The sequence below is a fragment of the Helicoverpa zea genome, chromosome 16 (genome assembly GCF_022581195.2).
Source record: "Helicoverpa zea isolate HzStark_Cry1AcR chromosome 16, ilHelZeax1.1, whole genome shotgun sequence".
Taxonomy (NCBI): Eukaryota; Metazoa; Arthropoda; class Insecta; order Lepidoptera; family Noctuidae; genus Helicoverpa; species Helicoverpa zea.
This window is the reverse complement of record NC_061467.1, coordinates 1,495,525-1,522,676: the sequence shown is the minus strand read 5'-3', so window position 1 is coordinate 1,522,676 and position 27,152 is coordinate 1,495,525. Positions and strand designations below refer to the sequence as shown.

General features: G+C 36.3%; 1 protein-coding gene across 1 annotated transcript in view; it reads right to left on the bottom strand.

Annotated features, from left to right (window-relative positions):
* The window catches only part of LOC124637362, a 55,704-nt gene extending 28,907 nt beyond the window's left edge, over window positions 1-26,797 (bottom strand). Inside the window, exons 1-2 of the mRNA XM_047173753.1 lie at window positions 26,586-26,797; window positions 26,288-26,442 (exon numbers count right to left, since the gene is read on the bottom strand). Coding sequence (XP_047029709.1) covers window positions 26,288-26,442; window positions 26,586-26,634 — 204 coding nt within the window. The 5' untranslated portion in view covers window positions 26,635-26,797. The remainder of the gene's footprint in view (window positions 1-26,287; window positions 26,443-26,585) is intronic.
* Window positions 26,798-27,152: the final 355 nt, after the last annotated feature.

Genomic DNA, 27,152 nt, shown 5'->3' with positions numbered 1-27,152 from the left:
GAGAGAATCAGGTTAACTGTATTTATGTAACGCCATGATCTGTGGACCTAAGTGATCTGAGACGTAACTGATGTGCCAATAAATCTAGTGTACACTGCTTTATCACATTCACCAGCAGGTGCAATAAATTGATACATGACATAATATATAAGACAATCCTAATGATTCATTTTGTTCATAGCATCATTAATAAAGACTTCAGCTTCCGAGTCGATGATGCTTTCAGTTATATCACAGAATTGGTGGTTATGGACACCCATTCTGCAAAGGACTATACTGCACACTTCGAATAGGGCAATCAAAAGTGCATTCATCATCTCCATTATTGTTATGCTAAGCGCTCTCAAATACAAAGTGAAAAATTCACGTGAAAGCCATCGGAGTGATGGTCGTAACTCAATTTTGCCAAATGCCAATATTTGCTAAGGCAATTTCAGTGGCACCGTTTAGGCCGAGCATCGAATTATGTAGGCATCGGACGGCCTTGGTTCGAGCCTTGAACTGCGATCGATATGGAGTGGCCCACGTCTGCTGGCCTAGGTATCAACAGTTGTATATAAATACCATGCAAGTGAACTTACATGGAACTCGTACACGGAAATACTTATGTAAGTGTACCTACGTATACAGCTCGCGGGGGACTTGACAAGAATTTACGTTACGTGTGCGGGCGTGTAACATTCTGATACCATCAATATCGGTTAAGGGATGGTTTGCGCAGAGTTTCGGTAAGCTTGTACTCGTATGTACGTTTTCTTGTATTTAGTATTTACTTCAAATTCGTCAGTAAGAATACTTCTGAAGATTAAGAAGGTCGTGGAAATCAGAAACGAGCATAAACTACACATAACTCAGTGATAATCTGCTATCAATATCATCATTCATCACAGTTGATGAGTTATTAGCTATTACATCATTGCCATCAGTAATAAAACAAAGCGTTATATCGAATGATGCGCAATAAACAACCTCACAAATACAGTTTTTATAACTTACGTGAAAGCACATATTGGCCGTATTAAATGTATTTTTTTTCTCAGTCTCACGCAAGCAGCCTTTTTCTGCCAGAAACCAATTTTAATCTGACAACGGCCGGTATTAGGGCTTGAAGGTTGGTCAATGAGAGAAACGGACCAAATAACAGGCAGACCTAACTTATCCGACGAAAATCCGTATTCTTAAGACCCACATTAAAATTCACAGAAGAATAATTAAGCTTTCATGTCCACTTTAAGAGCTATCAAGATGTTTGAAGTCTCGTAGATCAAACACTCGAAAGGTCAAAGCCCGAACTGGCCTTAAAAACACTAATGCTTAAGGTAAATATTATAAAAATACTGCTCAAAAGAGCCATATGACCCTAAAAGATTCGATTAGCTCACGGTAAAGGCGATGTAAAGGCAACACCATTATCTGATTGGCGCAAATTGAGCGTTCCATCCGAAGCGTTAGACGATCTGATAAAATAAACATGGAAGGTATATTATCGCGCTTAGGTATAGCTTTTACGGAGCAAACAGGTATTTGCGTAGGACAGGCAATCTATCTGAAGTGTTCCGTCTTCCTGTCAAAAACACTTCGTATTATGTATGGATGTTAAGTGTTTTTCGAGCCAGAAATATCGATTTGCGATGCGGGAAGGTGAGTGGTAGAACATCGAGGCATCTACCGAAGAAGAATGATCAAAATCGAAAATAGAATTATAAAGGCAATATCGAAACGAGCTGGCCACTACACGGATACTGCAGAATAAATTAAGCCTGAAAGTACCTGTTTTGCAGCACTTTATTTATGTGGGACTTTCGGGGTAATTTATGGTTGACTAGCAAGTAGCGACCCGACAGAGGCTTTCCTTGCGTTAAATTAAACTAAAACGGTCCTGTAAACCCGTTCCGAGTAACCGTGAAAATTGTATTAGAGTCCGTGCACTGGGTTTGAGCATTAGCCGTCACTTCTCATTTGTAAACCTCGTTAAGTATGTTGTTTGTATTGGATTTATTACTGTTATTTACTTGTTAACGTTTTTTATATCCAAACTTAGGATTTTCATCCTCGGAGTATTGTTTATCGTCCAAATCTGGGATCATTAATTTCAACCTTTAGTGTTCGAGTAATGGACGTTAAGCCAAAACAATTGCGACTGGTGATGATACAACGGGTTAATAATTGAGAGTCATCTATCACGGGGCTTGTTTGGCTTACGCAGTAATTACTATTAATAGCATGGCTTCGCATCGATATCCATTAATAGGCATTAAAACAATATCCGTAGGCAGACCTTATTATAAAATATAAATGTATATTTTGCCAGTTAGAGATCAAAATGATTAAAAAGAAGCAAAGGTAGGAAGGTCACAGCGTTGCATAAAAGGGTTGCTATAATAAACATTAATTTTCCGCACGTGGAAACGCGTGGGGTGTCGGCTATACTGGGTAATACTCGGCATTCATCGTGAGTTATGTGACGACGTGCTGTACTCCACTTAGAAGGTTAAACACAGGATGCAGAGAATCTGACCCGTCGTTTATTTGATGAGGCCTGGCTTCCAAATAACATTGCGGTACTTACAGCTGATTGGTTACGTTTAACTCTAAAGGATATTGACAATTCTAGTTTCTAAAGTTACTTCCAGATCGCTGGCGGGGCCGCGACAACTTGAAGTTGCTTGTAGCGTGACTAAAAGTTTTGTGATACTCGGAACACGTCTTTATATAACACGGGCTGCGATAGACAGGCTTATGAAAAGCTTTTATTCAAGTTTATAAATAAACCCGCCTATCATGAATAAACTGGGCACGAATAAAACAATGAGAAAAATAAATAATCTTCTTTCAAAACTTTACAAAGACTCCGCTGTGACAAATTGCTCAAAACTCGCCTAAAAATATATAATAAAGGATTGTCTCAACCGTCATAACTGTCGTAACTTAAAACCATCCGAAATTGAACCAGATCCTTATTACTGTCTAGACGGAGTTTGATTAAATTTCCCCAGTTATGAGTTTGTACAGAAATAGAATGGGTGTATTCAGTGAATTCTACAATATGCGGTCATGCGACATCGTAAGGGTCATTGAGGAGGGGGATATTCTTGACGACCTCGACGACGATCGATCAATTGTTATTTATTGCACTCATGAAAATTGTTTTTCTTCATTGTGCTGGGAGTTATGAGGTAGCTAGCAATTTTATCAACATTATGTCAATAAAGCTCTTAGTCCCATGGGACCAAAGTATCGGTATTGGTAAATTGCGCTCCTTGAAACTTTACAAGCCAATATTTTATTGAAATTATAAACGTAAATTCACTCCAGAAATCTGAATTTATAAATAGGTATAGGGAAGGAGATGTTATTACATGGTAAACAGTAGATCATGTTTTTACTTTACAGCTTTAAAGGCGCGGAATACTATAGAAATGGTATCAATACGCAGACAACGATGGGTTAGTAGGTCAGTCAGCATTTTCCATGGAACAACTCCGCATAGTGAATAATAAAGGACGAGAACTAGCGCATCTCTTGCAATCTAGTCACTGCAAGCAAGGCCTGCATGACGTACAGGATTTAAGCTAAAATCTCTCATTTACTTTCTTTTGGGATCAGAATCAGAAAGTTAAATATTGTGCAAGACATAAAGTGTGTTGTACTTTTTTTTAATAGGAATTCATGAAATACCTCTACCGCTATGGGTTAGCAACGTGAGCGAGGGTCCAACTCTTACTGACCAAATCCCATCATGTTTCTTCCGAAGCCTGGTAACTCTTTTGAAAGATCCCGCAGCCCAACATGCGGTATTCTCAATCGAGATCAACTCCACCCTTGCATGCTCATACTTGCCCACTATAGGTCGGAAGCCGCGCAAAACCAGAGCGAATAAATGTTAGCAAATAATAATAGTATTGTGTTACAATTTGCCAACATTTATTACCTGGCTTTATGGCTTATTTATCAGGAGTTGTTGCCTAGCGGAACATGACCATAAAGTATGAGCGAGGTCAATTTCTTTTTGATAAGACGAAGAGCTGGGTTTATGCGGAATGACCTCATACTGGTATATTCAATCAATGGGGAATAAGTGAAATTTGTCTATACCACTGTAATAAAGAAGAAGCATTTTTTTGTTTAAAGTTTAAAGACTCCGAAACTACTGCAACGATTTGATAAATTCGTTGACTGACTAGTAGCTACACTATTCCCGAGTAACACAGGCTACATTTTATTCAAGTACGGGCAATAGTTCCCTCGGTACGCGTTGACCGTAGGTCTAAAAACTGAATTGCAGCCAAAGTACCAGGTTCAAACATTTTTACTGCAAGCATTAATAAACCAACTCTTCAACAAAGCAAGTCTATATTAAAACATAAACACAGAGGTAGTGGTGACACCAACTTCGAACATACATTTCAGTACACTCCGCATGAAAACAGCCCTAGAGAGAAACAAACTAGCGTATTTACAACATCGGACGAGGGGGTTGGAATTCACGGCTACAGCCACTAAACTTCTTGAAATCAATAAGACATCGGACCTATTCTGTACTGGACAGTCTTTCTATTATTTGTTTTGCTACATATGTTTTTACGTGGCCCAGTGGGTAAAGAACCAACCTCTCAAGTATGAGTGTGGGTTGATGGTCAGGCAAGTAACCAATGTAACGTTTTTATGTTTGTATATACTCTCTAGCAATATCTTGGACACCAATAACTGTGTTTTGGAGGGCATGATAAACTGTTGCGGCTGTCACTTCAACATCTTTGGCAGTCGTTACGGGTAGTCAGAAGCCAGTAAGTCTGACAAACACTCTTAATTTGGGGTATTGGGTTGCCCGGGTAGCTAGGTTTAGGAGGTCAGACAGGCAGTCGCTCCTTGTAAAACACTGGGTACCCCAACATAGTTGACCAGGCAGATGAGCTGACCTATTATGTACCTACTGGACAGTTTTCCTATTCATGTTTTGCTCCATATGTTTTTACGTTGCAAGTTATAGCTAATAATACACCATTGTACGAACAAGGTCGGCTGTCGATACATGGTATGTCGATGCTCGTGATAAGCTTGAACAGTCTAGCCACTTTATACGCCACATAGCTGGAGTAGCTTACCTAGGTATATCGACGATATTCCGACGGTAATATGTTTTGCTAAGGCGAGAAGAGAATCCGTAACCGCTCAATATTGGCGACACAGGAATATGCTTAGGAAATTCCTTGAAGGTGTTATGTAACGCAAGTATAAAGATACTTTCGGACAATTTTTCAAAATAAATCTTGATATCTCAGAAGTTCCTTCTGTGTGGGCTTTAAGGCATGATGTCGGATTACCTATACATAAATCCTACTTATATTATAAATCCTACTTATATCCTACTTATATTATAAAATATTATAAATGTGAAAGTTTGTGAGAATGTATGGATGTATGTTTGTTATTCAATCACGCAAATACGGCTGGACCGATTTGATTGAAATTTGGTATGTAGATAGGTGATACCCTGGATTAACACATAGGCTCCTTTTTATCAACACTCCACGCGGGCGAAGCCGCTGGCGGAATCTAGTATCACATATACAAGGTGTTGATTTGCATTTGTGCCATAGTTCAGGAGGAGGACATACAATACGTAAATAATCAATTGGAATTACAGTAGATGGGAAATAACTAATATGCACTGCTTTTTTTGTCATTGTAATGTCGTGGTATTTCCGAAGTAATCCAATTTTATGAATGAAATTTATGAGTGATCGTTGCGTATGCTTTGTGTTTGCGTTTGTGTGAGGGTGCAGCACGGTTTTAACGCCAGTAACATACGCGCCAAGTTTAAATAAGGGCTAGATGACATTTACGGAATTCGGAAAAAAAATTAAAGAAAAAAAATTACGTACCATTTTTTTTATTGATTTGGGTCGAGAATCATTAGCATAATTACCTCCTTGAATATGGCACGGATGCAAATCAACAGCTTGTATAGGCTTACTTCTGGACAATCTGGCTGTAACTTTCCTTATAGCCAAGAGAAAGAAAATATTTGTCCACACAAATAAATCCGAAAAACAATTCGATATTGGGAAAAAAACTTCGTATTTTCTATCAACTCCTTTCAAAGATCCTTGTACCTTAGGATTGTTATATTTGGCACAAAAGAATAAAACCTTTGGCACATTGTTTGTGGACGCCTGCAAAATACATAATATATCAGTGCGGCAGAACCACACTAGCTGTGAATTACGGATTAGGGTGGGGACAATGTTTTTATGTTGTTGGTAGTTCGAGTGCTCGGGTCTAGACAATTTTTTTGAAAACATACTAATGTCCTCTCGGTCTCATTTGGGTCGTGGGTCAAGGCAATGTTAATTGGATTAGTAAAATATAATTCTGAAACTTGAAGATAAAAAACTATGCAAATGTTGACACTGACTGAAAAAATATTAAATAAGTCAATTTTGTAATTTTTCGCTATCTATTCGCATCATTCTAAGTTGAATCTCAAATCAGTATATTCCAGAACGACGATTAGCTTCCATCTCAGTCAAGCACATAACATGCTCTTCAAAAAGCAATTACAGCCACGTTTTTCTGTGCCAAAATATATGCGCGAAATGATCTCTAACTACCAAACCGCTTAGATATTAACAGTCATCAAGCTAGACTGTTAATAAAAACGCGTCGCGGGAAATTTTGCTGCAAATACCTTAAAAACTATTAGTGTTTTCTAGGAACGTGGTAAATCGTAGTAAATCATACCGGTCTGGTTTGCAGGTGCCACATTTTGGAGCGCGGTGAAACAAAAGTTAAACGGGAGCTAACACCAACGTCTGGAAAGGAGTAGTTTACGGCCACTTTTAAAGCTGCGGTTTTACTGCAGCTAAGTTTAAAGCAAGAAAAAGTTCATTAAGACGTTGTGACGTAGACGTATGAAGTTGTAGAAGATATTAAACATATGACAGTGAGATCTACAGAAATCAATGCAGCCAGCAGAAGATGAAAAATGTTTGGAAAAATATGTAGCGTTAAACCGGGTGACAGTTAATTGAGACTTTGGATACTGGAGGTGGTCAGCGAGTCAAAATATCCTGAATTCCATTTTATGTCATGCAGTTCTACAAAGTAACGCCTGATTCCATAATTTATCAGCTGAAGATATATTTGAAAACTGATCCATTGAAGCCTTCTACTGACTGTCTTGTTATGTAGAACAAGCAGAATCAACACTACTGTTTTCTTCTTCTTCAGTAACAGCGTTCAACCATAAATTCGAATTCAAAGTTGCAACTATGAAACCACAGCTTTGCCTAAACGTACGAACGTCCAAAGCATTTTTATAGTTCCTGTTAACGTGGCGTCTAGCCGGTATTTCGTGTGAATTATGTGAATAGGTGGAAAATACATTACTTGGGAAGATGCAGTCTTTGGAATATTATTCCTGCAAAACGCAGTAAAGTTTCTAAGAAGCTAAGTCTGAGGTGTCTTAGCTATTGTTGAAAGTTACGGCTGCAAGTGAAGGTGCTTAACTTAGTTTGCTAAAGTAAGGTATCATGATGTTATCTAAGTTCAGAATAACTGTACACGTCTGAAGTTAGGATTCTGGAACTTCTTAGCGGGAACAGTCATCGAGAAAACTGTTATGAGATTACATTATATTTTCCCTTATTTTACTATGTCTTTTTAGAAAACATATTGTTGCCATATCGTCAGAAACACCAGTAAAATCGTCTTACTTGCAAAGTTATACTTCAAGACACTAATATAAATAAGCAAAGCTTTCCCCACCATACTAATGCAGAGACATTAATAAACAGTCCCCGGATATTCATTATACAACCATAATGAATTCCTTCAGGACTTCAGGTAAAACGACCAACCGCGACGACCAGGCGCACAGCAATCGTAAACACTTTATTACCTAACTTGACTGTAAACTAAACCAGCCTAAGTTATAGGAGCCAGCGGGAAACTTCGAACAACAAGTAAAAACTTGCAACAGCTAGCATAACTGAATAAGAACTAAAGAGACTAACTTAGCACAACTTGCGAGTTATGAACGCCTTGGGCCGTATTAAATGAGAAAGGAGCGATAAATACCTGGTCTTTTTACACGCTTTTTATTAGCTTCACCTGTATGTTTGTATGTTTGTATGTTTGTAGGTTTGTAACCGACTTCTTTGGGCGCGATTTTGACCCACTTTAAACGGCCAGATTTCGTTCAAACTTTGTAGATTTATTGAGGACCGATGACAATACACTAATTTGATAAAATTATTCCATTTTTAACCGACTTCCCAAAAAGGAGGAGGTTACACATACACATCGATTACTCCGAGGTTTATAGACCGATTTACGTGATTCTTTTTTTGTTCGACTCGGAATAGCTGCCAGTTGGTCCCATAGTCATCAGATCAGGATCTGATGATGGAAACCCTGAGAAATCGAGGGCAACCTTCGAAAGTTGTAGGCATACATAGGATAAAAACTTGACACTCAGGTGTACGCCTAAAAGCACTATTCAACTGTGAAGATTTGGAGCTGACCTGATGATGGAGACCAGAGAGGGTCGAGGGAACTCGACAACTGAATATGTAAACTACCTCGTGTTTGGGCTTAAATTATTTGTATTGACAAGACCTTTGCAACACTGAAGGTTTGGAGCTGACCTGATGATGGAGACCAGAGAAAGTCGAGGGAACTCGACAACTGAATATGTAAACTACCTCGTGTTTGGGCTTAAATTATTTGTATTGACAAGACCTTTGCAACAGTGAAGGTTTGGAGCTGACCTGATGATGAAGACCAGAGAAAGTCGAGGGAACTCGACAACTGAATATGGAAACTACCTCGTGTTTGGGCTTAAATTATTTGTATTGACAAGACCTATGCAACAGTGAAGGTTGGGAGCTGACCTGATGATGGAGACCAGAGAAAGTCGAGGGAACTCGACAACTGAATATGTAAAATACCTCGTTTGGACTTATATTCTTTGTATTGATGAGAACTTCCCACTTGTATGGATAGTGACAACTATTCGTATCACTGAAAAGCTTTAAATAAAAAACTTTTTTACAAAAAAATTAAACCGGCTTCCCAAAACACTAAAAAGCAAAAAGAATACTAATTTTAGGTACATCGGCCTAGAAGTCGGTGGCAAAATTAACTTAGTAACATCCATTAGACACCGACTTGTAGGCTTTTCAATTTGCAAAATATGATTTTTGCTAATTTATATAATTTTTATCTATAAGGTAAGAAAATTAATTAAAATTTTCTATAATTTTTCTCTACAGTCGATAAGGCAGGACTCGATGTTAATTTTTATTTTCAATAATTATCTTTAGCCGTTTTCTCTAATATTGACAAATTTTATACTAAAGAGAATTTTAATTCTACAAAACAAATAATAGTTTTAAAACAAACTAAAAACTAGAAAATAAATAATAGTTTAAAAAAACTAAAAAACACGCTTTTTATAGAAAACCGAACTAAAAAATAGAAAATAAATTTTAATGAATTTAAATTAAGAAAATAGTGTTAAAAATTTCAATGAATATAAATTAATAATAGAGTGAATACAAAAAAAAAATATTTAAAAAAAGCGTGGGGTGCTTTTTAAGGTATTATCGAAATGAAAATCACTCTACTCATATCTGTCAATAAAATATTTATAACTATTGACACCATGCACCCCACGCTTTTTTTAAATATTTTTTTTTGTATTCACTCTATTATTAATTTATATTCATTGAAATTTTTAACACTATTTTCTTAATTTAAATTCATTAAAATTTATTTTCTATTTTTTAGTTCGGTTTTCTATAAAAAGCGTGTTTTTTAGTTTTTTTAAACTATTATTTATTTTGTATCGGAACTTTGTTCCGGAACGCGTATTCTGTTTCATATTTTATGTTTAATAAAGAAAATTTATATTAATAAAGTCGTACTGTAAATATTATTAATGTAATATTATATCTTGCCGTGCATGAATGAATTTTACAATTCAAATGTTACGCAATTCGATGAATGAACGTTTCAAGGATAATATTGTATTACGCGCACTGTTTTCCGTTCACGACAAGTGCATTACAAAGAACACGAGAAGTACATTGCGCGTAAAGGATTATGTAGACCAATTAATCAAGCATAAATCTATTCTAGAGAAGTTGTAAGAAGTTTCAAGTAAAAGGCACACCAGTAAAACGAATAGTTCTTCTGAATCCTAATGAAAGGCAGAATGCATTGCCTACCATATAGGGATTTATGAAACATCTATGGAGCCATCTAGTCACATAAAGTTTACAGCCATTTCAGCCTTCCTGAAAATGAGTCACAGGAACTCCGCCATCCTTCCTGACTTGCTCCTGCCACCCCGTCTAAATGTGACTCACAAAGGGCAACGCACCCTCGCCTAATGCCATGCACCCCTGCGAATAGTCGTGAAGCGGCTGAATCATAACCACGGACTGCAAGACGTATGGGATCTGTCCAACTTCAGTAACTGCAAAACTTTTCCAAGTCAAGCTTTAATTGTAAAGTTTTTAGTACTTTTGTGTGAAGGATGGAGTAAATGTTGAACTCCTTTAAGCAAACCAGGTACGGATTTCCTCTAAGGAAGAAGCAGGTGTATGAAACGTTAAGCAATTCCGAGTCTTCCGATTGGCTGTAAACACGGCAATATAACGGTCTATATCCCGAATATCACGCATTTCGGTCCGGAATTCCCTATTCAATTTCCGGGAACACGATGTATCATTGACTTATATGAGGTGGGAGGCTGCTATATAAGTCTGTCATTTTGATTTTTTCCTGTGTTCAGTTCCGGATCTCTAATTCTGTGAATGCCGAGGGCCTTTTATCTGAATGGCTTTAACGTTCTTATGTTCAAGTGGTGACAGCGCTTTGTACATAATACTTCTTGAATAGGGCTCAGAAAATTTTATCTCCAGATTTGAATGTCTCAAGGGCATCTACATAACGTTATATTCGCTGGAGTCCATCAAAAGATCGTTCCCGAAACGACTTTTGAAAGTCTTTTCAGATTACGTTGGGCGGTTGCTACTGGAGACCCAAAGGCCCGAATTGAGGCTACAGTAATCTAAAGATGAAGTATTTTTCATAATATAAATCAGGTTTTAAAATTCAGATTCAAGCTTCAATGTTATTCTAGAACACGTAGATCATATTCATTGCATGTAACACATTAGTAATAAGCCTTGCATAATGATGATGTGTGCAGAATTGCTCTATCGCAATTTACGAGTTCATTTCGGATGTATGTGGTTAAAGTCAAATGTGTTTCAGTTAGGACCAGTCCGCTTTGTACGGTACGCGATCGGAGCAGTTAGTGTCGCACTCGGTTGGCAGTCATTTGGGACGACACGTCAACAAGACTCCATTTTGAATTGGCTCCGGACGACTTAAATGTTGTAGTTTCGTTGTCACTTATTGTGGATACCTTTGTTCATGTCGCATGTGTCAATGGGATCCTGTACCATAGGTGCATCAGATTATTGTGAACAGAAACTCCTGAAAACGCTATCTATTGTTATGAAAACATGCGGTTTGTTGTATCAATTCCAGGGCGGTAATTATGAACTATGCATTCCATGATGAATAGTCTATGTTATAATAGTAATTTTTAAAGTTATTTTATAAACACTGGACATAAAATGTGAACATTTCATAAAAGACGTTATAACTTAGCGGTCAGAGGTTAAGACGGATGTCAATCTTGCTTGACCTAAAAGGGGTTTAGTGCAATAGCCGCATTAATCTTTAAACGTTAAAAGGTTTATTGGGGTCACAATTTTACGGATTAAAAAGACCTTTAACGAAATATTAATAAGAGAAGCAGATTTATAGAAGAGACAAATTTTAGAAAGGATGGAACATACAAACGATATTTGTAACGTGTGTTCGAAAAAAACCCGTATAATATCATGACAATATTGTTGCACAAACACACAAGCTTATTGTACGACGACAAAAGCGGCCATTACAACGCACAGTTGCTTTTAGCACGCTCATTGTCTATGATTAAACGACGGTACACTGAATGGCTTTGTGTTGGAACGAGTCGAGGGAATCACTCATTTGTTTATAACTGCTACTTACAGGTGAAAACAACGAAATGATAAGCGAAATCTGGGATCGGTTTTAAATCTGTCACTGTCTGAGACAAAACTTTGTTTACATTGCAAGGCTTTTGATATAATCTGTCTCGAAGACAGGAAGGGGTTGTTTTCTGTCCAAACTGTAGATTACAGAGCACAAACTGATTAAGATCATAATTTCATTAAGCACAAGATGGCTCGCACAGCGCCTTGCGAGCTCCGCAATAATCCAATTAAAATTGACGACTGTCACAACTCGTACGATACAATAGCTAACAAATAAACTTGTATTTAGTGCTGAATAACTCACAAATCTCTAACAAACATCATTTTACTGAATAAGCTAAATCGAAACCGTGAATCACCATACCAATTTAAAGCAAAACACTAAAGTGCGCAAGCCTGCAATTTGAAAAATTGCTAGATGATTCGACCGAGCACTATAATATTATCCTCGAACGGTCCTTTATTTCAGGATCATAAACGGCTTATGAAGCCAGTATTTCAAGTGGGACCGAAAATAAAGCTTTTATTAAATTGATACATGGTTTTGAGGCGCGAAACATCTCGGCTCATATATCTAAGGGAACGTTTAGAAGGCGGAAGCTATATCAGGACACAAAGAACGCGAGGGATCTCTTCCGGGGGGTGGCTGAAGGGTGGCTGCTAGCCAGATGGGATATTGATAAAAGACACGTCCGGTACACGTCTGGCTTACCCGCTTAGGATTAGGACAGGTTTTAAGAATATTGTCATTTTTCGAAGGAACGATGTTACGGTTCTGGATATAAAAGTTGGACAAGAAATTGATTTCTGCTTTGAAACTTTTCTACAGATTTTAGTTGATTTTGATTTTAGAAAAGTAGTCACATAAATAGTAGAGCAAACAGAACATTGTTGAACTGTTCTCGCTTCAAAACGGCTGACAATAATTACTGAAACATTGATCTGCAAGTCATAACTTCTATGAAAACCATAACACCTTACCCTTTGCCGTAGGTATTTGGTCCAAAATTTTCATGTTCAAAACCTTCAGATCGCTTACAAATCGGTACCGAACCTGCAGCTGACGTTGATAAAGTTTTTGCTGGCATAAACTTTGTCTCTGACCTCGATACAGAGGCTAGTAAATTACAGGAGTCGTGAAATGGGTCGAGGGATTACTCGCGTCACTTAGTTACTTTTTCACGTTTCATTTTGACCGTGATTAGCTACGAGAGACCTGAGTCGGTTAATTTTGAAACGTGAAAGCAAACTGAATGTCAAATGTAATTGAAGTAAAAGACTGACTATGAAACTATAGGTAAATGAGAAGTCAAGAATAACGCTCAAGATCAACCAAAAAAGCAGCAAAAACTGATTTGAACGACAGCAAAACCATACATCCTATGACAAGCCAGTTTTTTCACGCCAACTCATTACAATTACTGATATTACGCAAGATCTAGACATTTCGACAATCAAAACAAAAGCACGTGGTTTCAAACCGAATATACATAGAGGAAATGACAGCGACATACGTGGCCAAGGTTATCAAACGGACTTTCGGACTTTTTACAATAGATATAAAAACTGTTGGTACACCGCACATTCGGTCACGATTGAGTGCAAATATTGTAGAGCTGGATATGTTTAAATGATATTGGATCGAAGTGGAAATGGTTAGTGCGGTGAATATTGAGTGCATTCATCAACTATATTGTCGTTCTGAGGAGAGGAGGCTCTTGTCTGTATTTAGAAGACAAAAGAGAGGTTAATATAATTTGCAGTAATGGATATGGGATAAATTTACTTTGGATTAAACAGACGATTTAAATCATAAAAAGATACTCAAATATTTAACCAGTACAAGTTGTTATTTCGAAACAAATATTACAAAGTAATTTTGAATTCGTCCAAAACAATGAATTTGAATATGGTAATGAAAACAATCAGCGCAGAAAGGAAGGTTTTATTGACGCAATATTAAGTTAGAAGGCTATTTTACATTACATTATTCGATGGATATGAACGAAATAATGAAAGCTTCTAAGAATAAGAAAGACTTGTATTTTAAATTAATTCAGAGAAATACGATATACCATGATTACCATTTTGGCACAGCTACGCTTATCATATAAAATGAAAACAGGAACATTACTGAGAGTCCACATTAACTCCCGAGGGATGTTGATTAAAAATATTACTGAAAGCAACGGAACGAGGGCAAACATTGACTGACTCATAAAAGTAGATTACTATGATCATAAAATTCCGGTATCTCACGTAACATTTAATGCTGTAGGTGATGTTGATTGATATAAAAGATAAAACTCCGATTGATGTAGACATGTAGGAAAATAAGACGGTTTGTTTTTTTTTTCAAAGCTCAATTGAGAGTCCTATATAGAACGACTGTTTTCTTTCGGCTTTTCGAAAAGCCTCAATGAATGACAATGTACCATTAATTACTAAGCTGACCATAAATACCCAAAGAAGCACATTGCACGAGAGTGCAATTTCATGTAAATAGTCTTTGCCAGAGACATCTTTTAATTTGCCCCAACACACAATCGTAAGTGTCAATTAACTAACTAGATAGTTGCTGATCCCTCACCCTCTTCACATTTAATTGGTATAGGTAGGAGCCTTGAGGATGCCCCGGTTCAATGACCAACGGCTTCGTAGCCTTCAAGGAAAATTATAATTAGAGGAAAGGACAATGCTATTCTTTGTATGCAAGTTGGGCTCAAGAGTTGCCCACAGTAACTGCATAGTGTATTATGTTCCATAGGCTTATAATAGGTCCCAGACCGAAATATTTCGAAATCTATCCCAGGAGTCCTGAGAAAAACTGGTTTGACTCTTATTCAATATTACGAAAAATATGCTTACGAACTCTTAACTATTCCACTTTTATTACCTTAATTGAAATGCATTATAATATTAATCGATAAATACGAGGTATTGAACGAGATTTTTTTTTACCGACTTCAAAAAATGGAGGATTTTCTCAGTTCGTTTGTATTCTTTTTACGTAAGTACGTGCATAACTCCGTCATTTACCAACCGATTTAAACAATCATTTTATTGTTTGAAAGAATTTACTTTCCAAATGGTTCCTTTGTTATTCGGTCCAGGGTCTGGTGATAGAAACCTTAAAACAATAGGGAAATCTCGGAAATTGTAAGCACATATCGAATAAAAACTTGTCATTTGGGTATATGTCTCCGACACCACAAAACAGTGGAGGTTAAGACCTGACCTGACGGTGGAGACGACAGTGAGACGAGGGAACTCCTCAACGGTATCTATTTACTGCCTCGTGTTCGAGCTTATTTTATTTGTCTTGATAAGATTTTTCCATTGCCATTACGGATATTAATTGCATGACGCTACACGAACTTAGGACTGATTGTGGTAGATAGAGACTGAAAAGCAAGAGAAACAATAGTTACTTTTCAATTTATTATTTTTTTTTTCCTGTTAACAGTGAAACCACTAACTATCTGAATATTATTTCAAGAAAAGAGGTTGTTAGGTTTGTGGCTGCTTAAAATGGCTTGCTAACAATGGCTGGCTAACATTAGAACCGGTTTTTCTCGGGACCTCTGGGACCGATTTAAAAAATATTTGGATTCCGTCTTAAGAGTGAAGTAAAGAACCTATCTTAACCATTCCCACTACTGGGCAAATGGCTTGGGCTTTATAAAGTGACTGTTCAAGTTTAACATTAGAACCGGTTTTTTTCGGGACCTCTGGGACCGATTTCCAAAATATTTGGATTTCGTGTTAACAGTGCAGTAAAGAACCTATTTCGACCACTTTCACTGCTGGGCAAATGGCTCAGGCTTTGTTAAGTGACTATCTATGGAGAACATTTGAACCGGTTTTTTTCGGGACCTCTGGGACCAATTTCCAAAATATTTGGATTTCGTGTTAACAGGGAAGTAAAGAACCTATTCTAACCATTCCCACTACTGGGCAAATGGCTTGGGCTTTATAAAGTGACTGTTCAAGTTTAACATTAGAACCGGTTTTTCTCGGGACCTCTGGGACCGATTTCCAAAATATTTAGATTTCGTGTTAACAGTGAAGTAAAGAACCTATTCTAACCATTCCCACTACTGGGCAAATGGCTTGGGCTTTATAAAGTGACTGTTCAAGTTTAACATTAGAACCGGTTTTTCTCGGGACCTCTGGGACCGATTTCCAAAATATTTGGATTTCGTATTAACAGTGCAGTAAAGAACCTATTTCGACCACTTTCACTGCTGGGCAAATGGCTCAGGCTTTGTTAAGTGACTATCTATGGAGAACATTTGAACCGGTTTTTTTCGGGACCTCTGGGACCGATTTCAAAAATATTTGGATTTCGTGTTCAGAGTGCACTATGGAACCAGCTGGAACTACTCCCACTGCTGGGCAAACTTTTAGCCCAGACCCTGGCATTGTCCTTTGCTTCAACAGCTACAGCGAAAGCTACAGTAAACATTTTATATTAATTTTCAGTTCAATGAATTCAACTGCTTCTTGTTTAACTTTTCATCGTCCATACAGTTCTTAGAATAGACGACACTCAAGCAGCTAGCTAATTTTAACGTACAATTTTAATAACTATCCTGAAGTGTCAGGCCCTTTTGAGAATTTTGCCTTTAGCTTTAAGTGTGAAGTTAATAAAAAATCTGGAACAGAGAGTTCCTAGAATAGTGCAGTTTTCTACACTTTGCCAGTAGTTGAACTTGACAAAGCAATAAAAGGATGCTATTCATCAGGTCTATCAAGCGACATCTGCTCGCCTGATACGATATAAATAGACGGAACACTGTCCGAATTGAGACATCGGCCAATTTACTTTACGGCAGCCATGTTTGCAACATCTATCTCGGCTCAATTAATACGGAACTGCTACTTGGAGATTTTAATGCCGTTTCTTTATTTGGGTAGATAAATTTAGTAAAATTCGTCTTGGTTTATTAATAAACGTAATTCGAGGTTTAAAACAATAGCAGCTTGAAAGACGACGGTATTAAAACTCTAATCTCTCCGAAAGAAATTACAAAACGGATATTACGCTAAAGACTTTTATGGAAGGAAATATTTCTTGTCCGTTTGTTAAATCTTACACGACGTTAAGGCGGGCACGTACAGAATGGAAGACAATGCTGCAAAGCGTGGCCGGATTAAAGATTTATATCACCTCCCCGCGGACGAACTATCCAGAAAGTGTCCGAGCCAAACAACCAAACAAAACCAGTTAGAAATTGTCGGTCCAGATCACTTTACTAATGCGGAAACTGATATCTAAGACTCCCCACGAAACCGCAAATCCTTTGGGAATCAATAATAGGTATGTCGAAACCGTGGTCCTTGTTGTTACGAATGTAATAGAGAGAGATGGAGCGCAGTGGAGCACGTTGATTATCTCCAAATGAATACCAGTTGTATCCAGATTTGTCGAGGCCGACGGTGGACAGCGGGGACGATCTGAAGTAGATAGCTAGCAATAAAAATTCTGATAAACATGATATTTGGATGTAAGCTTGCCAGATTGATATTGTTGTTTATTTGTGTTATATGAACTGTGATTAACAATAATTATTTATTTTATAACTTTGAACATGAGAACATACATACAACGCTGCTCCAGATTTAGAATGAATTAGTTTATTAAAGCCTGCTTAGGGAAACTAAATTAGGATGATTAAAAACATTTCCTTCTAAAATAAGTACTGGAAAATTTTGCGATATTCGCAAATTAGACATGAAAAGTTTATTCAGCAAACCAAGCAAATTAACCTATGAAATATTGATACTAAAACTTATCTTTCGCGAATCTGAAAAATCGCAGAACATAACCAATTTCGTTGGTAAGCCGAAGCTGAGTTAAGCAAATGGAAAATGCACGACCCCTAATCCTGATTAAGTGCATTGAAGGGAGGAATTACGAACGAGCACCCGTAAAGGATCTAACATGGAAATACACCATTGGAAATAGCTGTAAGCGTTTTGATATTATTTGCATTTGAAGATTGGTTCCATAAAAAACATTAATAAAATATGGTATACCAGGATATCATTTTAAATTAAATCTTTGTGTGAAACTACTAAAGCACGTGTAGTTTTTTATTGAATATATAGGGGAAGTATATTTCTATAATGCAATGTAAAATGTTGGTGATATACATACATACACTTTTGTTACATTTAACGATAAGAGAGATGATATAATAAAGATATAGTAGAGATATATAGAAAATAACAGGAACGTTTTCATTCAGGTGCGACAAGACATTCCCTCAGGACATAGTTTAAACCGAGGCATTAATATTGAACATCAGGTAAACACAAACATTGAGAACAGTTCAAACTTGGATAACGATTAAAATTTCACCAAGATTAGGTTAACTAGCCTGTTATTGGACAGGAATTGGGTGAAGTGATGTAATCTACAGATTGTTTCCCAGAAAACTTTTCGTGTTTACCTTCGGGAATCTGAGAGCTCAAACTGGCACAACAATTAAGTTCTTTCAATATGTATGTGAGTTCCTATTGTAAGAAAATATGGGAGTGCTGTTAAACTTCCTAAGAAAATCAAAATCGTTTTCGTTTAAGCAGCATTTACAAGGGAGGTTTCGATTACGCAATCTGCTCCAAAAGACAATCGCTGTCTTGGATTAAAGATTTTAATTTCGTTACAGATTCCCTTGCGTATTTATTTATTTATACTTTATGTACAAAAAAGGTACATTGGCGGACTTAATGCCTCAAGGCATTCTCTACCAGTCAACCATCGGGTTAAAGGGAGAAAATAAATGGGTAGTACAAAAAAAAAAAAAAGAAAGAGAAAGTCATGAAACGATATGAATAAAAACATGATACAATACATAAATACTCAATACATAATATATATATATATATATATACAAGCTGTTGATTTGCATCCGTGCCATATTCAAGGAGGTAATTATGCTAATGATTCTCGACCCAAATCAATAAAAAAATTGGTACGTAATTTTTTTTCGGAATTCTGAAAATGTCACCTAGTCTTATTTAAACTTAGCGCGTATGTTACTGGCGTTAAAACCGTGCTGCAACCTCACACAAACGCAAACACAAAGCATACGCAACGATCACTCATAAATTTCATTCATAAAATTGGATTACTTCGGAAATACCACGACATTACAATGACAAAAAAAGCAGTGCATATTAGTTATTTCCCATCTACTGTAATTCCAATCGATTATTTACGTATTGTATGTCCTCCTCCTGAACTATGGCACAAATGCAAATCAACACCTTGTATATTACAACATAAAAATATCTTCACATATCTTCGTATCTGCTGCGTATCTTCACAGATGTCCCAAAATTACAATTAGAATTTCTCCTAGAACTTTGAGACTCTGGTAGGTAGATAGGCTGTCTGAAAACTGTTAGCTACTTTTGTTTAAGTGCATGATCTCCCTCAGGAAGAATGCGACCCTGCAGAAAACATCCGACATGAAACAATTCCATATCAAACGTTCCAATCTGTGCGTGGCCAGCTGCATATTATAATCGTAATCACACTTCACAAGTCAATTGAAACTAGACACGCAGGCACCGTTTGTTCTAAATTGGTTGCAAGTGCAAGGTTATATTTGGTCTGTACCAGTTCGTTCTGACGTACATTTTATACGGTTAGCTAACTGGTGGATATGACCTAAATTAGCCTTCTTTTGTATTGAAATGAATGTTGGACTAGTTGATATATTTATACGCAACAGTCGTACACAAATAGTGCTTTTGATAAGCGAAATTGCATTGCAAGGTTCGGCCATATTTTAATGAGTTTTTACGTTTTTACTGTTTCAGAGGACAACAAAGCTTTGGTTACACCAGTTACTCATGAAACAATTCAGTCACAGGACTGCCAAGTATTGCATTGTATGTAAATATCCAACGTGCTGCATATCATGTGGGGTGATACCATCGTCTGCTAAATTGCTCGTCTCCCGCCATTGTATAACGCCGGGCGGTAGGCGTAGTTGATTGATTGAACCAGTGAACGTAACTGTGATATGATTGGGTACACCCCTGTGCAGCGATATAGCTCGGTATCTCTGAATAGAGGTCTGAAAAGGCCGCTGACCCAATTAGCCTTTCACCGGCGACACTGATGCTTGAAACATAGGTCGTTTTGGGACCATTTAGTTAGTGAGTGAAGCTTTTAAACGAAGACAGCAAAATTTTGACTACATGACTGCGATCTTTTTTAAGCCAAATATTCAACCAACAACCACCATTAGGAAAACTCAGGGAATATTTGGCTTAAAAAAGATCAGTCATATTCCCTGAGTTTTCCTAATGGTTCTTGTCCTTCATTAAAAGAAGCTCACATCATTATCGTTCTTTCAACGTGCTTTCTAGTAAGAATGTTAACCGAGCCATATTCTCCGCTTAATGAAGACAATACAAGGTTTCTTCTTTAAAAAATCTTTTCATCTCCGTAGAAACAAAAGGTCTCTAAGGAACGTCTCCAGTTCGTATATACTATCTGCCTTGACACAATACATGTTTGTTGGATACATATTTGATATCTTCGTTGTACGAGAAATTGCGTATCATGAAAATGATATATTTTCGTGGAAACAATGTCGAGCAGAACGAGTTTACAGCGAATATAAATACTGCTTGGATTTGTAAAATCAATACTTAAAGCTTGCTCTCAGATTCTGGAAACGATTTTAAAGGATGTTGTGATGGTCAAAAGTATTCTGACAATGGCCTTTGAAGAAATCCCCCAAATCAAAGAAATTATGCTTCAGCATCTACATAATGAACCAAGTCTCCATCATTGTCCCCATTTCGTGTTACCAGCTATTGAAAATGTATTTTGAGTGAACAGACAACAAAACATTTTAGTTGAGAAAGTGCTGAAAGTTTCGTATGACGAAAGTTGTAGATGCAATTATTAAATTTTAATTGTCCGTAGCGTACATTTTCTAGACACACTAATTACTGTCAGACAAGACAATATCAAACTGGCTAAGTTTGTAATAACAGTTATCGTTAAAATAATGAGAGTTACTAGCATTTTGAAAGCTCTATGCACCAAACACAAGAGTTTTGACTGCACTTGAGGAACTAATAAACGTTAGTTGTGCAAGAAAACTTGAAGTGCATCGTTACAATTTTATTAAACGCAAATATGCTCACTAAAAGCTTAAAATCTCACGATAAGTACGTACTAAAATTTCTATGGAGTATTAAATTATGCTAGTCAGCTATAATCAGGAGTTGGTAAAAACAAAAATAAGGCTCATGAAAGTTTTTAACTATCACGATAATGGTATGCAAACACAGACAAACCCAAAGTAATAACAATCCCAAATCAGACTAAACAAAAATTGCTTTGACCCACGATTTGTACAAAAATTATATCATAGCACTGACAGGTCAATATCCACAGTTTTCCTAACGTATAATTATCGACAATCGCCGCACCTATTAGTGGGGTTCCCTAATTCACACCCCGTTAGAGTTCAGAAAGGATTACGATGTAGCCAGGTGTAAAATGTCATTAGGGACATAGGGACCGCGATACCATCAGACAACCATTTATCATGTTTACTTCAGAACCTTAAAGTACCAGTTATTTGGACTTTCAATTACATAAATGTAGTAGTTGATGTTTTGTGTTTAATATTTGATGGTGTAGACAAACAATGCTGCCGAACAATCTTTGAGGGGACATTTTATAAAGACGTGAAGCTCGAAAGAAAGTCGAATAAGCAATATTTCACTGTCAACCTGTTCAGTAATGATTCTGGTTTTCGAAGCTTTTGTCATTTATTTGAATGGGATTGGTGAGAATAGGGAAGCAAGCTTACGGAGTGCAGACTATAAAAATCAACTTGATGACCCTCATGATCCATAGACGTGTTAGTTGTTACAAGTAGTAGTGTTAGCTATTTTCCTAACTTGGCAAGCCACATAGTGAAATGTTACAAATGGCAGTTGTTCAATTCCAAACATATTTACCAAATTAATCAAAACAAATCCTGAGTGTCTGCTATAATCTGCATTTAAATTACTACTTTTTTGACATAACATTTCAAGTCTCCTGAAACACCTGACGTGAAACCTTTTATTACGATACACTGCTAAGTATATTTTTAGAGCCCATACTTATTACGTAATGCGGTCATAAAACAATTTGCCATAAATAGCTGGCAGCCAGTAAATATATTGTAATTATGTTTGTGCTGCACGCGAGTAACGCAGGTGACTGGCTCTCGACGACTACTAGCTTTAATTGCATTGCCGTGTTTGGAACACTTACTTACTTGAAGACTTTTTAATTTATTTACCAAAAGTTTTGGAAATAAAAGCGGATTTATTTAAGCAGTGGACAGTATTGACAGCTTGCCAACGTTTAGCTAGAAACATTTTCACGATCCAAATTGTCATTTTCTAGTCTAGAACTACTAGAATAGGTCCCTATAAAAATGCCAATTTAGTTTAAACAACCTTAAAACGAGAAAGCAAAGGAAAGATTGGAATAAAAAAGCAATATTTCATTTCCTTTGCTTGACATTTACTCCTAACTTTGAATCGTAAATTTCTCGTAGCAGATCCCAAGCCGCAAAAAACGCCGGATTGTAAGTAAAAATTCGTTACAGCATCGGTAGACTGGTTTCCATAAAAAATAGCGTAATTCAAACATCTTTTATGCTCTAACGACATGGAAAACGTACAGAATTTTATGAAAGGACGCCCTTTGAAAATGGGACAAAATCAATGATCCGATTCTCTGACGTGGCAGAGTTGCTTTTACATATTCCCCCCTTCATTTAGGGGAGTTTAGACCTCAAAAAACGTTGGACATCAATGGGGAACCGACGTTACGCAAGCATGATGAGGGTACAATCAGGGTTTTTAGCGAACTCTTGATGGACAGACAGACAGACGATTTTATAATATTAGAGGCGATTGCAATGATTATGGGGGCGTGATTGAGGGACAAAAACTCTGTGGACTCATTTGGAGAAGAGTAAAATTATGAGGATGATTGGAGAAACCTTAAAATAGAAGATTTATAGTGAAACCTGTATCTCGGCCTATTTTAAGTTCTATCGATATCGTGTCAACTTATTAAAAATTTTACAGGTTACAATAACAGCAGCTCTCTTCGTCGCGTACGTAAGTTTTTTTCTTATCTTGAACAAAGTTTGCTTGTACAAGTGTTTACATATTAAAACAGGTTTTATGGTTATGTTCTTCACAAGTAATGTAAACAGTTCTTTTATTAGTATGCATAATGTACGTATGTGGACATTCAACAAATACGGAGACATAGGAGATGACCGATAAATAAGGTTTTTGAGGTCTTTATTAAGTGGTAGCCGTGTCATTTATTTTTTATTCTGTTTTAATAAGTAAATGGCTTTTGGTTTTCTGACGAAGGAGCCTCTTGAGACTACTTAGGAGCTGGAACAATTTTAGTTATTTTTTAAATTTTCAGGATGGAAGAAAATTTGGAAAAGAGGGGAGAATGCTTTCTGAGAATAGAATTACGAATGTCTAGTAGGCTAGTTCATAATATTGCTTCAAAAACAGAAGAAATTGAGGTTAAAGTGTTCGAATAAAAAAACATTGTCCACTGCCAATATGGTCTTATTTATCGTCGGTCATCGGAAAAAGCATAAACTTGACGCAGAATTACCAAACGACAAATATAAGCACACATAAATACTTTAGGAGCATTTAAAATGAGAGGTTTTATTATAGGCTGAATACAGATTATTGTCGTTGAAATGATAAAAAAGTATATTTATTCGCGGGTAAATAATTGTGTTTCATAAAGGATACCGGGACTCTCGACTTTTATTCGTTTATGTAGTACCCTTGTAAATCCGAACATACATGAAACGTAAAATGTGATTAAGGAATTTGGTACTGAATGCAATCAATCGAATAAAATGGCTTTCATTGTAACAAATTAATTTCAGTAAATAAGTATGCATTCCAACTACATTTGTAGATAAGACTTTTAATAATTGTTCTACAAGATCTAAGTGGGGACGCAGTTTTTTATAGCTTTGGAAGTCAATCCAATTTACATAATGATATTTTTCAGAATATTTTCTAGACACAAATTAGAATTTGAAGACCTAGATGGTGAAGGACAAGTTTAATAACTTTCTTATTTTTTTTTACTTGTTGAATTATTCATTATTGTTTGTAAATAGGTATTCAGATGATGAAAATGAAAAAAACTTCTCCTCGGGTAGTAATCCCACATACCTTTAAAATATGACACTTATGGGATCTATCACGAAAACTGTACAGAAAACAAAACAAAATATTTCTACAAAACCAATAAAACTTTTAAGTGGTTTTCTTGTCGATGTTGTTTGTTTGAAAAGTGAGGATTTTGCCTACTTAGCGCTGAGGTCAGCTGAATAACGAACGTTTTGTTTTCGTAATAAATGTGTGTGTTTAGTATAATAATACGTAAGGTTGTTGATTTTGGGTTTAATTCTTGAAGCATACCGATTTACTTTTTTACGCCTGCGAGAACTTAGGATGATATAAGTTCGTACACTAGGCAGGGTGCTGTGTGATTGTTCGCACGAGTTACCGCGGGAGGTACTTAGAGGGCTCCAAAAGGAACATGATGGGGTTTACTCAGAAAAAAAGTGACATTCCCACAGGGATCTATTGATTATACAGAAAACGTATAAAATGGTGTACGACTTTCTGTTACATGGGTTCGAATTTCGGCAATGGGTTAAGTGTCTCTGGTGGGTGGTCCAAGCATTTACTTTATCGATGCTCCATAAATTAGTTTTTAACAATACCAACACCCTAGCCTGTCCATCATTATGCTTAATTCATACGAGACGAGGAAAACGACATTGTTTGTGGTCTTTGAACCTAACAATTATTGATGCACGTGGCATTAAGCGCCATCCATTCGGAATATATTGATAGTCATTAGTTCTGCTGCCGTGGGAGAAAATATGCGTTACTAATTTATTTTGACGGTTGAAGCAATTGACCATAGATATTTGCATGCTTGTGTAGACTGTACCTAAGCAGAGCGAAGTTTTTGAACAGCCAATAGAATTTCTCCGCTTAGGGATACTAACTACTACTGAGTCTGCCGGGGCTGCGTGATTGTACGAAAGAGTTTACATGGCCATGGTACATAAGGGGCTTAAGAACCAGCACCCACAGCTGATAGTCATTCGACGATTTCCCATATGAAAAGGGATACTAATGAGTGGAAGGAGAAGAGATGTTTGAATAGCGAAATTATATTCGTAATTTAAAATCTTCTCCGTTTCGCTCTTTCTGTAGTCTGGGCCTGAAAGCTTTTTGTCTCACCAGTGTCTTGGATTACTTTAGTTAGGTATTTAAACGTCAGAATCACGTTCTGATTGGGAATTGGCATATTATTTTTGCGCGATTATCGTATGCATAGTTTGACTTGATCCCAAATATTTTGAGATTACCTATAAGTACACCATAACGCCGATTATCCGAATTAATTTAGAACAGGATAGATTGGAATAATTGGCGTTCTACTATTGATACGATCGATTGTATTCGATTTTGAAGGAATTTATAAAAACATCATGTACATAGTAACTTAAGTACAGTAGTGTCCTTCTGTGTTAAGTTTCAAAACATTTTCAATTAAATACGAGATATCTATCTACCTTCTTCATTAAAATATTTATACTTCAATAACAATAGATTTTATTACAAAAAATAATATAAATCTGTCCTTGTTCCATTCTGATCAGATTCTAACATGAATATGAAAATCATATTTTATGCTGAACTAATTGCTGTTATTAAATAATTATTATAAATAAGTCTTTTAGTGCTTCACATAAAACTGCACCTTGTTATGGCAATGAAGAAATCTGTTATTAGCTGTAAATTGTTGTTGTTATAATATATTTACCTACAGTTTTTAATTAAAGATATTTCAAGAAAATTCCTTCATAGAAGGAAAAATCTGATGAACCCTTTACTTTGATATTAGCATTAGCATTAACCTTTCCTTTGTATTTAGACAATATTGTAATATACTTACATTTATTTCTTCCCTTTCTATTTCATTATGTCATTAGAATATTTTATACATGGAACTAAATATTAATTAATCATAGATTTAAATTACTTATTTTTTTAATGAAACTTACCAAAACTTCATGGTGTGTCCGGTTGCCCCGGTGCACCCACTGCACATTGGGCAGTGGTACAATGTCCAGACTGCCACAAGGTATGGTCACATTAGTACCCTTGTCTGCAGCTACATCCCTGATCTCCACCTCCTCGGCTGAGGCCAGGGGGAAGGCTACAAAAAATATTTACAATATTTATTTTTTATTTAATATTTTATGTAATTTCAACTTTTTGTTCAATTTAAGATAAAAAATCAAGGAATAAATTGTTGAGTCGGTTTATTACACAAGCAGTTTTTTTTCGTAATTTATTTACCTTTTATTCCAAGGCAGAACACAGACAACAATATACGCTCGAAAAACATTCTACTAAAACTACATCTAGACACTTAGAAAAAAATCTCGAGCGCTACTTTTGGTAAAGTAAAAAAGATTTGTTTCCTATCTATTTATTTTACATCACACAGAATTAATTAAACGACGGAAGGCGAAATAATAGGAAACAAATCTCACAACAAACGTCTTCACTCCATTGATAAAAGTCATAGACTAATTTATTTGATTTTATTTTTCCTAAATTATGTTGCTATATCTCATTTGTCGCCGTTCAATATTGCTACTCGAAAAAAGAAATGTCATTTGAAATAAGGCTAGTTATACATTTTTCGAAAGCTTTACTTTTGTATTTCACATTAAATGTCTATATTATAAGCCTGGGGTTCCAATAGGAATAAGTAAAACGTTTTTTTTTATTTGATGTACATTTTCCAAACTTTTCATTGGAATTCAAGGGTAAATAAAAGTGAAAGAAATAATGTTTCTCGTGTGTTTTAGCTTTAGAAGCATAGACAATCAAATCACTTTCTGCCATCTAATTATAATA